The following is a 13,700-nucleotide window of genomic DNA, read 5'->3' on the forward strand; positions in this document are numbered from 1 at the left end:
ATAAAATAGGTATGTGTATACACGTGTGTGTGTGTGTGTGTGTGTGTGTGTGTGCGCAATCATACAATTTTGTGTGTGTGTGTGTGTGTGAATTTAAAATTTAAAATATAAAAATATAAAATATAATATATAAATTAATATAAAATGTAAAATATAAATAGGGGATGTGGGGCGGTGTTGAGCGATGGTGATGGTGATGATGAGGTGATGGTGGTTGAAGCAGCAAGCGGAGGCGACGGCTGGGCGGGACTCCTGTACAACACAAAAAATATTAATAATCTTTAAAATTTTTTATTTATTATAAATTTAAAGAGATACTTACACAGATTACCAAGAAAACTCGTTTGCAATACAACCAGGATTGAGTTCTGTTACATAGAAATTTTGAACTCGCCATTCAAAAAAGTCGAGTGGAGAATGATACAAATTATGCGTAAAGATGCAATCATACAGGTTTTTCGTGTGACGTTTTTTGAAACCTATTTCGCGCCCGTGTATTGCCTGCACGATTGAATTTACTGGAGTGTTTGTCGATAGTGCTGGAACATTGGTATCTACGCTTAAGTAACGTCTGCGTAGCAATCTTCTTATTTCTTCAAGTCGCGCGATTCTAGCGATCCGTGACTGCAAATCTCCGATCAATAATTTTGGATTTATTTTTATTTCATAAAATTTCCAAAAAAATCTCCATGGTTGTGGGTATTGTCCTTTCAGCAAATCGATACATCCATCGCACTCCAACTCCCAGGACAGATAACTCACTTTATCACTTTCAGTCGGACGCACTGCAAAATTTTCTTTTTCCAACGCAGCAGCAATTTCTAACACATCTTTTTCCAGCGATGCAATGTATTCGTCCTGAGTTAGCATCTTCACATCACTCGCCATTTTCACAGCACTTTAAGTGTTTTAATTTTTAAACAGTTTAATGTATGCAAATAGGACATACTGCACGATAATATTTGATTTAGGGAGCATCTACAGTTGCAACACGTTTTCCCTTCAATTAGAGTATATTTTACGTTTAATGCTTTCACACAGCACTTGAGTACAAATCTGCTACTCTATGACACGATACACATATTATAGTGTTGCTCCCCTCTTGATTTTTAATTCCACATCTCATGTCTTCTTCTAACTAGAGTATCATCTACCTCAGCATTTTTCTTCTCGCAGGAGAGCAAAGTTTTGCTGATAATGCATGTGCACATCATACTATTCATATACATATAGAACAGGAGCGGGAAAGAAATAATTAAATTCACAGTTTATCAATAAAAATTTATTTATTACAAGAATCATAAAAAACATCATTTACAGCACATGTTAATATTTCACAATCTATGAGTGATTCGCTATCGTACGCATCACTTTCGCGTATCGCTTTTACAGCATCGCATACATTAGTAATATTATTGCGTTGTAAAATAGTTGCAAATTGTTTAAATTTTTCATTCACAAGATGAGTATTTTCACACAACCAGAAATACACATGATCTATACATTTTTCAAACTCAAATAAATGTAATAGAGTCGATGGCTTCATATATAAAAAATTATTGGATAATGTTAATTTTACAATTTTTGAATCCGATATTTTAACAATTTCTATTGTTAGATCTCGAATCCATAATGGAGTTTGAGATGATAGTAAAAATCGTTCAATGTCCGCACGTTTCCGCATTAGTGATATCCATGTTTCAATAGGCAATATTATGTGGTTGCCTCGATTATCACCAAGAGCTAATTCCACATATGATACAGCTCCAACGCTGATTCCTATTTCCAAATATTTATAGGATGTTGCGGTTAGAGCATATCTTCGCCCAAGTATACGAGTCGCACGTTGAATGCTATAAAAATAATTAGAACAATATTTCAAAATTATTTAAAAATCATTATTTAAAAATCATTATTTGACAAAAAAGAATTGAAACTTACTTGTCACATTTCTTCTTGCACAAAACATCACTCTCCTGAATTCTCGAACCGTAATAATTCATGCTTCCGGCAGAACACATTTTAAAAGAACCTTTCACATAAGTGATTGATACAATACTAAATCATTATTACAAGTTTTTATTGATACAAAGCAATGAGGTGGGGATTATTGCTGACTCAATATTATTTTAACCAATCATCAAAGCGCCAATGTACGACCGCTATGACATCATCCTCAATGAAATATTAAATGTAAAATAATGCAACATATCCAAAATTTCAAGCGTCAATGTACGACTGCTATGATATCATCCCCAGGTGTTCAAAACGTACGTAACAAAATCACAAGAAAATGCAACATAATTAAAATTTTCGAGCGCCAATGTACGGCCGCTCTCATCTTGAGATGAATCTCGCGAAATGTGTAAAAATGTATCAATTTCAAGCGTCAATGTACGGCTGCTATGATATCATCCCCAGGTGTTCAAAACGTACGTAACAAAATCACAAGAAAATGCAACATAATTAAAATTTTCGAGCGCCAATGTACGGCCGCTCTCATCTTGAGATGAATCTCGCGAAATGTGCAAAAATGTATCAATTTCAAGCGCCAATGTACGGCTGCTATGATATCATCCCCAGGTGTTCAAAACGTATGTAACAAAATCACAAGAAAATGCAACATAATTAAAATTTTCGAGCGCCAATGTACGGCTGCTCTCATTTTGAGATGAATCTCGCGAAATGTGCAAAAATGTATCAATTTCAAGGTCGATGCATCATTCGTACGTAACAAAATCACAAAGTTAAGTGCAACATACTTGAGTGCCAATGATCTTTACAATCAAATAAAAAGGATGGTAAAGAGGCATACTATGTCAGTATCTTTGTCAGAGGTTCAAGAAGTGCATCTCAAGTAAAGAAATATGGCACAATTGGAAGCAAGTTTGTTGGAGCAATCCGCAAGGGTGATTTCGGTGGAAGAATATATTGCGTGGGAGCAGCAATATGACGAATACATCGAATCACTGGAAGAACAAAGTCGAATAAAACGTCCACGATTACCGATCGGAGTTCGACAATCGCTTGTCTCCCCAATCGCGCGTCTCGAAGGGTTGAAGAATTCGGTACGCAGATGTTTTGTACACGCAGGTGCCGGAAGCAGTTCGCGAGACGTCGGACTCATATGGCGAGAGATTGATACGGCGTTCGAGAGCCGCATCTTGACTGGTGCGGTGATAACAGCAATCATATCGAACCTCGTCAATTTCTAGAGGAGGCCAAAGACATTGTGATCGGACACGTGCAAAAAGTGTTGCAAAAACACACTAGTGTGAAAGTGAACACTATGTTTAATGGTGAGTTTGTGTCGGATGATAAGCGTGCTAATAAAACTATCAATACGAAAAACTTTGAAATCTTTCGCACCTCCGATTTACATGATTGGTACGATCACCGCGTTATTGAGCCCACGCTAGCATCGCTAGAAGAATTTCAGGAACGCGATAGTGGTTGGGCACTGTCGCGAATAATCAATTTAATTGTAAATATAAACAAGTATAATCCAATGCGCGCGGGATGTCACATTAAATTGCCGCGAGAAATAATGATGAAAAGAGCAGTGGTGAATGTGCAATCAAAAGACAATGCATGTTTCGCGTGGGCGGTGATCGCTGCTCTGTACCCCGCCGAAAGAAATGTGGAACGGGAATCATCATATCCGCATTACACAACAGTGCTGAATCTCCAAGACATTGAGTTTCCAGTGACTGTGAATCAAATCAAAAAGTTTGAAATATTAAACAACATTTCGATAAATGTGTACAGCATCGAAGAAAAGAACATTGTCTCGATACGTCTTAGTGAGCAGAAGAAAGACAGACACGTCAACTTGCTGTACATGGAAGACAGCAACAACATTGGACATTTCATATGCATCAAGAATCTCTCCCGACTTGTCAGCTCACAATTGCGCAAACATGGTCACAAGACATATATCTGCGATCGGTACGTATATTTATTGCAAATTATATATGTGTATTTACTTTAAATTATATATGTATATAAAATAAAATTGTTTATAATTGTAATTTTACAGATGCTTGCATTATTTCGGGTCTGAGGACAAGTTGCAGACACATATGGTAGACTGCGGAGAGATGAATGACTGCGCTATCCGGTTACCGAGCGATAAGGACAAGTGGCTCGCGTTCAACAACTTTAATCGCAAAGAGCGACTTCCTTTTGTGGTGTACGCCGACCTCGAATGTGTGCTGACAAAGACGAATAAGAAGGAAGAAGAAAAGAATTTATATCAACATCACCAAGTATTTAGTATAGCATATTATGTACATTGCTCATATGACGATTCGTTATCCGAGTATTATTCTCGTCGTAGTGTAGATTGCATTTCGTGGTTTTCCGAACAACTACAAAATTTAGCGTAAAGAATATTTTAGCAACTAACGTCCCCATGGTAAATTTAACATCAGACGAGCGAGAAAAATTTCATAGCGCAACGCATTGTCATATATGTGAGAAACCATTCATGCAAGATGACGATACACGCGTACGCGATCATTGCCATCTGACCGGGCGGTACAGAGGTCCCGCGCACTCAAATTGTAATCTAAATTATAAAAACTCTTTTTGTATTCCAATAGTATTTCATAATTTATCCGGTTACGACTCACATTTCATAATTAAGGAAATAGCTACAGCATTCGAAGGGGGAATCGAATTACGTCCAATAACTAAAGAAAAATATATATCATATACAAAAAATGTTCAATTTGCAGAAGACAAATCCAGAGATATTAAATTACGTTTTATCGATTCATATAAATTTCTCAATACTAGTCTCGACAAATTGGCATCATTTCTAAGTAAAGATAAACTCAAAAATTTTAAATCAAAATTTCAAAATTTATCTACCGAAAATTTCAATTTATTAACACGGAAAGGTGTCTTTCCGTATGAATACATCAACTGTTTTGAAAGGTTGCACGATACGTGTCTATCACCACGCGAATCGTTTTATAGTTCCTTGACCGGGCACACTGTATCCGAGAACGATTACGCGCACGCTGAAAACGTATGGGAGCGGTTCTCCATTCGAACGCTGGGCGAATATAGCGATCTGTATTTAAAAACTGACGTCTTGTTATTAGCCGACATTTTTGAAAATTTCCGGGATAAATGTATCGAGAGTTATGAGCTCGACCCCGCATATTACTTTACTCTCCCCGGGTATACGTGGGACGCCATGTTAAAGCACACAAAAGTTACGTTCGAATTACTTACAGACGTTGACATGGTAATGTTTATCGAACGTGGTATACGCGGTGGATTGAGTCAATGTTCAAACAGATATGCACACGCTAATAACAAGTACATGCAGTCGTACGATTCATTGAAACCATCTTCATATCTAATGTATTTCGATGTAAATAATTTGTATGGATGAGCAATGTGTCAACCATTGCCTTATGCTGATTTTCAATGGGTCGACGATGTATCTAATTTCGACACATCATCTATCGCGCTCGATTCACCCACAGGCTACATCCTCGAGGTAGATTTAGAATATCCGCGACATCTTCACGAGACGCTCACTGACCTACCGTTTTGCCCGACACGCGACAAGCCGCCAGGCAAGCGGGAAGATAAGCTTCTCGCAACGCTATACGACAAGAAGCGATATGTGATACACTACCGCAATCTGCAGCAATGTACGCGTCACGGCCTTCGCGTTGCAAAAATACATCGCATATTACAATTCGCGCAATCTCCATGGCTTCGAAATTATATCGAACTTAATACTAAATTTAGAACGCAAGCAAAAAATGATTTTGAAAAAATTTATATAAATTGATGAATAATGCAGTATTCGGCAAAACGATGGAAAATGTGCGTAATCGGGTTGATGTAAAACTTATCACACATTGGGAAGGAAGATACGGTGCAGAGGCAATGATTGCGAAACCAAATTTTCACAGTAGAAGTATCTTTTCGGAAAATCTAATCGCTGTCGAATTATGCAAACTTGAGGTAAAATTTTATAAACCAATCTATGTTGGCATGTGCATACTCGACATCTCCAAAACATGTTTATATGAATTTCATCATGAGTACATGTCACCGCTGTATCGTGACAGATGCCTGGTAACCGACACAGACAGTCTAATATACCACATCGAATGTGAAGATGTGTACGAGAATATAAAACGCAACCTCGACAAATTTGATACGAGCGATTACACTGCGGACAATGTGTACGGTATACCGCTCGTGAATAAAAAGGTACCCGTCTAATGAAAGATGAAAACAACGGTGTGATTATGACCGAATTTGTAGGGCTTAGAAAAATGTATGCCTTGCGAGTGGATGGCAAGAAAGATACGAAAAAAGTAAAAGGTGTCAAGAGTAACGTTGTCGCGAGAACGATAATGTTTGATGATTACACGCGGTGTTTGAATGAAGAGATTGAAATGACACGTAGTCAGTCATGTATAAGATCGAAATTGCATGAAGTATACACCATTCGCGAGACGAAAATTGCTCCATGTCCTCACGATGATAAGCGGTATATCATACCTGAAACCACTGATACATTACCATGGGGACATTATAAAATACCTTTGTAAATAATATTTGTTGTAAAATATGTATATTTTGTATAAATATGTATATTATATGTATATGTATATTTGTATTTATAAAATTATTAGATAAATATATTGTAAAATAAACAGTGTACAGATATTTTAAATAAATGTTTATAATACATTATTTTTATGAATCTATGAGTTGTGAGATTTATCCAGTCCCAACCATTTCACATAAACATCATCGCCTTTTTTCCGTAAAACCTTTTCCACGAGATATACATCGGGATTTGCAACATGATGTAACTCATACTCGTAGAATCTTCCAGCGACGGAATTTCCGCGCAAATCTTCAAGTATATATGTCGCAGGATTAGTTTTCTGCACTTTGATAATTTTAAATATTTCGGTAGTCCAATTTGGTGTAAAACCTTTTTCGAAGACGGTCTTGAATTTACTCACGCGTACCTGACAGCCTACTTTGAATCTTGCCGGAGCAGCAATTTTTACGTTACTGTATACCGTATTTAAAAGTTTTCGGCAATCTCCGGAGTAACATCGATAGGTTTCATGCCGATAGTGCGATGTTTTCGCGCATTGTACTCTGCAACGAGTCGGGATAGCACGTCGATCCACTTGTAATTGCCATTAAGTGTAAACATTTTCCACATATTGTTCTTTAAAGTACGATTAAATCGTTCCACCACTGAGGCTTTCATAACAGAATACGTCGAGTAATGATTGATGTTGTGTTTTTTTACGAGTTTCTGCACATTTGCATTGTAAAATTCTTTTCCTCTATCGGTTTGTATGTGTCTCGGACATCTCTTGCTATCTCGAATTATCTCGGCGATAGCGTCAGCTGTTTCGCGTCCGCTCTTATTCTTGAGCGGCACGGCCCATGCATACTTGCTCAACACATCGATAACGGTGAATATGGAATTGTATCCTTTGTTGACTCTTGCATAAGGACGCATCTCGACCACGTCAGCTTGCCACAGGTCGTCGTATCCACGTACTATGACGCGTCTACGGGGAAAATTTCTTCTCGCTGGAGCGTGCAATTCCTCCACGAGTAGCTGCTTTTCAGAGGTGTTTGGTCGAAGCATATTTGTAATAATGTGATATAATTTTCACGTACAGTTCTTTATGTATCTTTTGATGTAGTCTGCGTTACAGCCATTTTATCCAGCGTTAATAATAGCGCCTGCATATTCCTTTCAAGCCTGATTTTTTTTTTCTCATTTTCTTTCTGTTGATCTCTCAAAAGCTTAACACTCGCTTCGACATATCGTTTGTTGGCTGGATCATTATCATCTTCCAGTTGCGCTACACGTCGTATCTTGCGCGACCTTGCGTCATAGCCGGAGACTGTTAGACACAGAGTGTTATCGCGCACGTAATTTCTTAGTAATCCATTCCATTGATAATATGAATTATTATTCGATGTTCCAAGTGATAATCCAAATTTATTAATCGACATTTCGATACCACTAATATTGACAGACTGGATGTATAGCTTATTTTATAATAATACCAGCTTCGTAAAGTTCCTCAATAATCGACAATATTTCATTACCGTGGGCGTTGTTGCCAGCTTGACGTGAAGCTTCGAGCAATCGCAGACGATCTACCAACTCGTTGGGATCATTCCAATGCACGTAATCAATCTTATTATTGTTTAAGGTCATAGCACGCAGTATACCTTTTCCAGATTTTTTATCAGAGAATAATGGTGCGATTATATATTTATATTTGTATCCCTTGTTACCTAATACTGGCTGATTCACATTACCATTTCGTCTGTGCGCATTTGTTCTTAATAATATACTTTAGTAGTTCTGCAAGTCATTCGCAGTATATATTTCATCGTCGGGAATTCTCTTGAAAACCAACTCGTAAAGACCTGCTGTTCCAACATATTTTGATCCATCGATAATTATATTATCATTTTTATCCACATCGAAATTTTTATTACCGAGCGTCATTCCTTTGTCGATAAATTTAACACCGTATACGTAATCCATCTTGGAATTTTTATCTTGACTCAATATAGCTGCCACATATTTTTGAGCAAGTGGACCCAGGTGATTTCGCAATGAATTTTGACCCTCAGATGTTTGTAATGAATGTTGAATTGATGTCACAAGCGATTCAGGTGGTCTCGAAAATTTCCTCGACAGATGTCTTATCATGCAATAATTGCCTTGGCTATACATCTTGTATCGGAGTAGAAGTAGTTGCATCCAATAATTGTTGCATTCGCCTGCTTTTTATTCGCTTTTGAGTAGAAGTTATACCGCTCAATGAAATATTTGATCGCTTTGTTTTAAACTCTTTTTTCTCTCCGAGCATACTCGATGGTTCAATATTTTCTTCTCCAGACTCAACACTGACTGTATTTTCAACAAGCTGTTTCAAAGGTTCGAAGATTGGTTTAAAATGCCTCTCCAATGCATCGTCCTCCTCCATTTTACCAGTTTTCAAGAAACGTTATTTTTTAAGGATTGAATCGCTCGTTTTCGCAATCTCTCTCACAATCTTTTCACGATCGTTATTCATCATGTTGCAATTTAGACGTTGCTCGATCAATGCATCGAAAGCAAGTAAGTGCTTTGCGGTATTGCAAATTCGTTAAATCCTTTTCTGTATCGTCCATTAGTCAGCGGACTGTCCTTGTCAATCGCCGCGAATCCATATTTATGTTGCCAACATTTCTGACAAAATGCGCGAAAATTATTGTAAGACATATCTGTATTTATGTGATCGTTGTACACATGTTTCAAGTTTGTCCCATCTTGTTTAAATAAAATTAATAAGTTTTCATTGTCACGTACAAGATGCTTGGGTATCTTGGCATACGTTTGACAAAGATAGAAACAGTTGACGCTCGAGTGTCGCCCCATTGCAAAGTACTCTCTTATCGTATCTTGCTTGTCGCATGACACGTCATCAAAGATAAAAATGGAATTCGGAAGCGCCTCACTCGGTGGAATGACATCGCTATTATTAGAGAATGTAAAATAATCAATTTCTTCTATCGTTGATAGCAAATTTTTCAAATATCGATATTTCGGTTGTTGAAGCGATTTCGAGTATACGTACACGTTCTCGAAGCAAACGCCGTGCGGGCTTTCTATCAAACTAACCAACGCGTTAGTTTTACCACAATTCGAAGGACCGCAAATGATTCCGCGTATAGTATTCGGCAGTATGTTTCCATGTCTGCGTATTTCTTTATCCGACATCAACCGTGTTTTATCGTCGAAATTTGTAACTTTGATTATCGTCGATTGCTGAACGAATCGCATGTTTTCTCTCGAATGAATGAATGAGTCATGGAGAGCCTATTTATAGCTGCGCGGAACCATGAATCGCTCAGTACCGAAAAAATGTTTGTCATGCTAACAAGTGCTTCCGATATTCACGGTTTAAGCGCCGAACAGCTGCAATTTGTATCAAAAGCAGTTTTATTGCGATTTGAAAATCACATCCACTACGTGTGGGACAAGCTGCCGGAACACATAAAGGCGGTTCCAGAGATTCAGACCTGTCGTCGATGTTTCAAACATTACAATCGACCGTGGCAGCAAACGCACATCGACGGTCCAGCGCCGATGATAAAGGATTGCAGCGAATGTCAACGAAAATTGTAAAGGGTCTGTTTAATCGTGCTATAAACGCTTCCTATCGAATTACATATTCCCGGTTATCAGTTTTGCGGTCCGGGGACTCATTTGGAAAAGCGGTTGGTTAGAGGTGATCGAGGTATTAATCCATTGGATGCCACGTGTCGCGAGCACGACATTGCGTATTCTCGAAGTAACGCCCTCAGAGAACGGCACGTTGCTGATAATATACTCGCTGCGAAAGCGCGAAAACGTATTACTGCGAGAGATTCGACTCTTGGTGAAAGAGCAGCCGCTACGACTGTTTGGGCAGCTATGAAAGCAAAGGCAAAATTCGATATGGGGATGAAGGTGCAAAAATCTTTGAAAAAGAAGAAGAAACGAATACTACCTGTGGCGAAGCGTGGTGGTATCTTGCCAATTTTACCATTGTTGGGAGTTCTCGGTTCGTTGGCCGGTGGAGCAGCGGGAGTCGCAAAGGTTGTGAATGATAGCAAGGCTGCGCAACGTCAGCTTGAAGAAATGCAACGTCATAATCGCGCTATGAAGGTCGTGGAGTTTATCTCACTCCATACAAGCGTGGACAGGGATTCTCAAATAAGAAAAAAAACGTCAAAGAAAAACGCTAAAAATGCCTATGGTTGTAACAACTAATGTACAATTGCAACAACTGGCAAGACGTATGCGTATACCATTCTTTAGAGGTGTTTTCATGCGCAATTATTTACCGATAAGCGGTATACGACAAAATGAAAGCGGTATTGTAAATTTGGATGACGTTGATGGTTACGCTACCCATTGGGTAGCATATGTAAAGAGAGGAAATCGAGCAATATATTTCGATAGTTTTGGCAATCTTCAACCACCCAAAGAATTGGTTCAATATTTAAAAATTACGAAAATTGAATACAATCACATCCTATCAAAATTATAATCAGAATAATTCTGGACAATTGTGTTTACGATTTCTTCAAACGACTGATATAAAGCCTGTCAATCCATCATCACGATTCAGTTTGACAACATGTCGCTAACACTAACGTTGACTGGCAAAAGTAGCGTTCTCGCTGTAAGCTATTTTCCAGCTATAGATTTATCGAATGGTGATTATGAGCTCGGTTTAACAGATTTTGAAACTTATCATACGATACCGAATGTAAATTCTAAGAATAATAAATTTTACTTTGATAACGATGACAAGAAAATTACAATACCCGAGGGATCAATAACGAAATACAAGCCATAGATGAGTATCTGAGACATGCAATTTTACAATATCCTTCCAATAAAGAGCAGAATGAAGATGCAATAGTGCTTCGCGCCAATCATAATACTCTAAAGAGCGAAATCAAATGCATCTATAGAATAAATTTTAGTAAACCAGACAGCATATGATCGCTGTTGGGATTCTCGTCGAATCGTATATTGCAACCTCACAAAATGATTCGGATTTACCTACAAATATTATTAGCGTGAATATTATCCGTATAGAATGTAGCGTCACCACTGGTGCGTACAGTAATGACAAGCGCGTACACACGATACATGAATTTTCACCGAGCGTGCCGCCAGGATATAAGATATCGGAAACGCCTGCACAGATCATTTATCTCCCGATCGTTGTACGGAGCATTACTGACTTAACGATACGCATTGTTGATCAAGAAGGACGATTGCTGGATTTTCGAGGAGAGGAAATTACTGTAAGATTGCACGTACGGCGTCGACAAAATTAGCGTGTGATGCTCGTGCTAAATGATATGGAGCACGTGAGAGACAATAATTTTACGAAGGACATTACGAGGTACAATACTTTTGCGAGAGCAGCTGCGGCGGCTGCAGTGAGCGACAATAATCAGAGATCTCGTTACACTAAAAAGAAACTCAGCGCATTGAATCGTGAATTTTTAAAATCATTGGGATTCATCGTACGAAAAGATGATTGACATTTTGAATATTGGTGGTGAGCCAGTCTTTGATGATCGTATCGTCAAGGTTGAGACACATACGTACAATCCATACGCCAACTCATCGCTTGGACATAGCGATGAGATACGGATACCTATACACCACCAGGATTTGTACACGTTACCGTGTGAAAGCTTTCTGTATGTTGAGGGAAAGTTGACGATATCTAAAATAGATGCAAATGAAACGCTGGTATTGGCAAATAACTGCGTTGCATTCATGTTTGATGAAATTCGATATGAACTCGGTGTGGAGATTGATCGCAACAGAAACGTTGGAATAACTTCTACGTTGAAAAATTATGTCTCTTTAACTACCGAGAGAAGTAAAATCTTGAAGAATGCCGGGTGGGATATGACACATAATGGATCATGTGGTGATAGTTGCATGTTTAACTTTTGCGTACCGCTCAACATGCTGTTGGGATTTTGCGAAGATTACAAGCAAGTTGTGATTAACGCTCGCCATGAATTAATTTTGATACGTTCGCGCAACGACAACAATTGTCTGTATGGACATGCGGAAGCTGATATTGAATTGATCAAGATAATATATCTACGATGTTAGGTAATGGATATGCGTCTCCGATGGTCTTGTCGTTTAAAGCCCGAAAGTCGAGGACCATTCCCCAGCGCTTGTTTCCTTTAGAGTCCTCTTTCTTCGGCACGATCCATATGGGCGTATTGTATGGCGATTGTGAGGGTTTTGCGATGCCTCCTTCTAACAATTCCTCTACCTGCTTGTTTATTTCTTCTTTATGTAGTTGCGGGAATCTGTATTGACGAGTGTTAATTGGTCGATCATCTGTGGTTGGTATTTGATGTTGGAGTACATGAGTTGCAGTTAAATTTTCTCCGGGAATATTAAATTAGTTTTGACTGTTTGTTATTAATTTCTTTACACTTTCTTGTTCCTTTTTATTTAGGTGTTTCAATCGTAATAATTCGGTAATTTGTATAAAGCGGTCTTTCTCCTTTTCCTCGGAAACCACTAGGCAATTATGCAAATCGTTGCTTGCATCGTTAATTTGTTGTTTTCTTTTATGTTTAGATTTTCGTTTTCGCATAAATTTATCTATAATTTCTTGCGATTTATTTAATAAAGACGTCGAAACTTTTGAAGACGGTTTGGTTTTGTTTTTCATGCGTTTAGAGTTTTTAATGTTTAATTTTTCAATATTTAAATTATATTTTTGTGCCTTTTCAAGGTCTTTTATAGTGAAATGAGATGACTTTAATTTGTCATTGTGGTCTTCTGTGAATAATCCAACTTTCGGAAATTTGATATCTAGAAATGATAAGGAATTTTTCTCTCTTAAATTAGAACAAGATTGTGTCGAATCGCGTAGTGAGGTTTGGTAACTTCCCTCCTCGCAATTGACGGAGCTAGAATTTTCTGTCGAGGTTTGGAAATTTCCCTCCGAAATTCTAGAAATATTCCCTCCAGGAAAGGTTTGGTAACTTCCCTCTCCAAGGAATTTTGAATCATTTAAATTTTCAAGAGAGATTTGATAATTTTTCCTTTTACTAGAATTATTCAATTTTTCGGGAGAGGT

At 38.0% G+C, this 13,700-nt stretch overlaps 1 protein-coding gene across 1 annotated transcript; it reads left to right on the top strand.

Annotated features, from left to right (window-relative positions):
- Nucleotides 1-2,867: 2,867 nt before the first annotated feature.
- On the top strand, nucleotides 2,868-8,241 carry LOC145938667 (uncharacterized). Its single transcript, XM_083042434.1, has 3 exons — nucleotides 2,868-2,886; nucleotides 3,216-3,948; nucleotides 8,235-8,241. The coding sequence occupies exons 1-3, from the start codon at nucleotides 2,868-2,870 to the stop codon at nucleotides 8,239-8,241; spliced, it is 759 nt and encodes a 252-aa protein (XP_082898560.1).
- Nucleotides 8,242-13,700: the final 5,459 nt, after the last annotated feature.

This window comes from Prenolepis imparis, unplaced genomic scaffold, assembly GCF_030444845.1.
Source record: "Prenolepis imparis isolate NDT839.2.m4 unplaced genomic scaffold, iyPreImpa1.0 SCAF_7, whole genome shotgun sequence".
Classification (NCBI taxonomy): domain Eukaryota; kingdom Metazoa; phylum Arthropoda; class Insecta; order Hymenoptera; family Formicidae; genus Prenolepis; species Prenolepis imparis.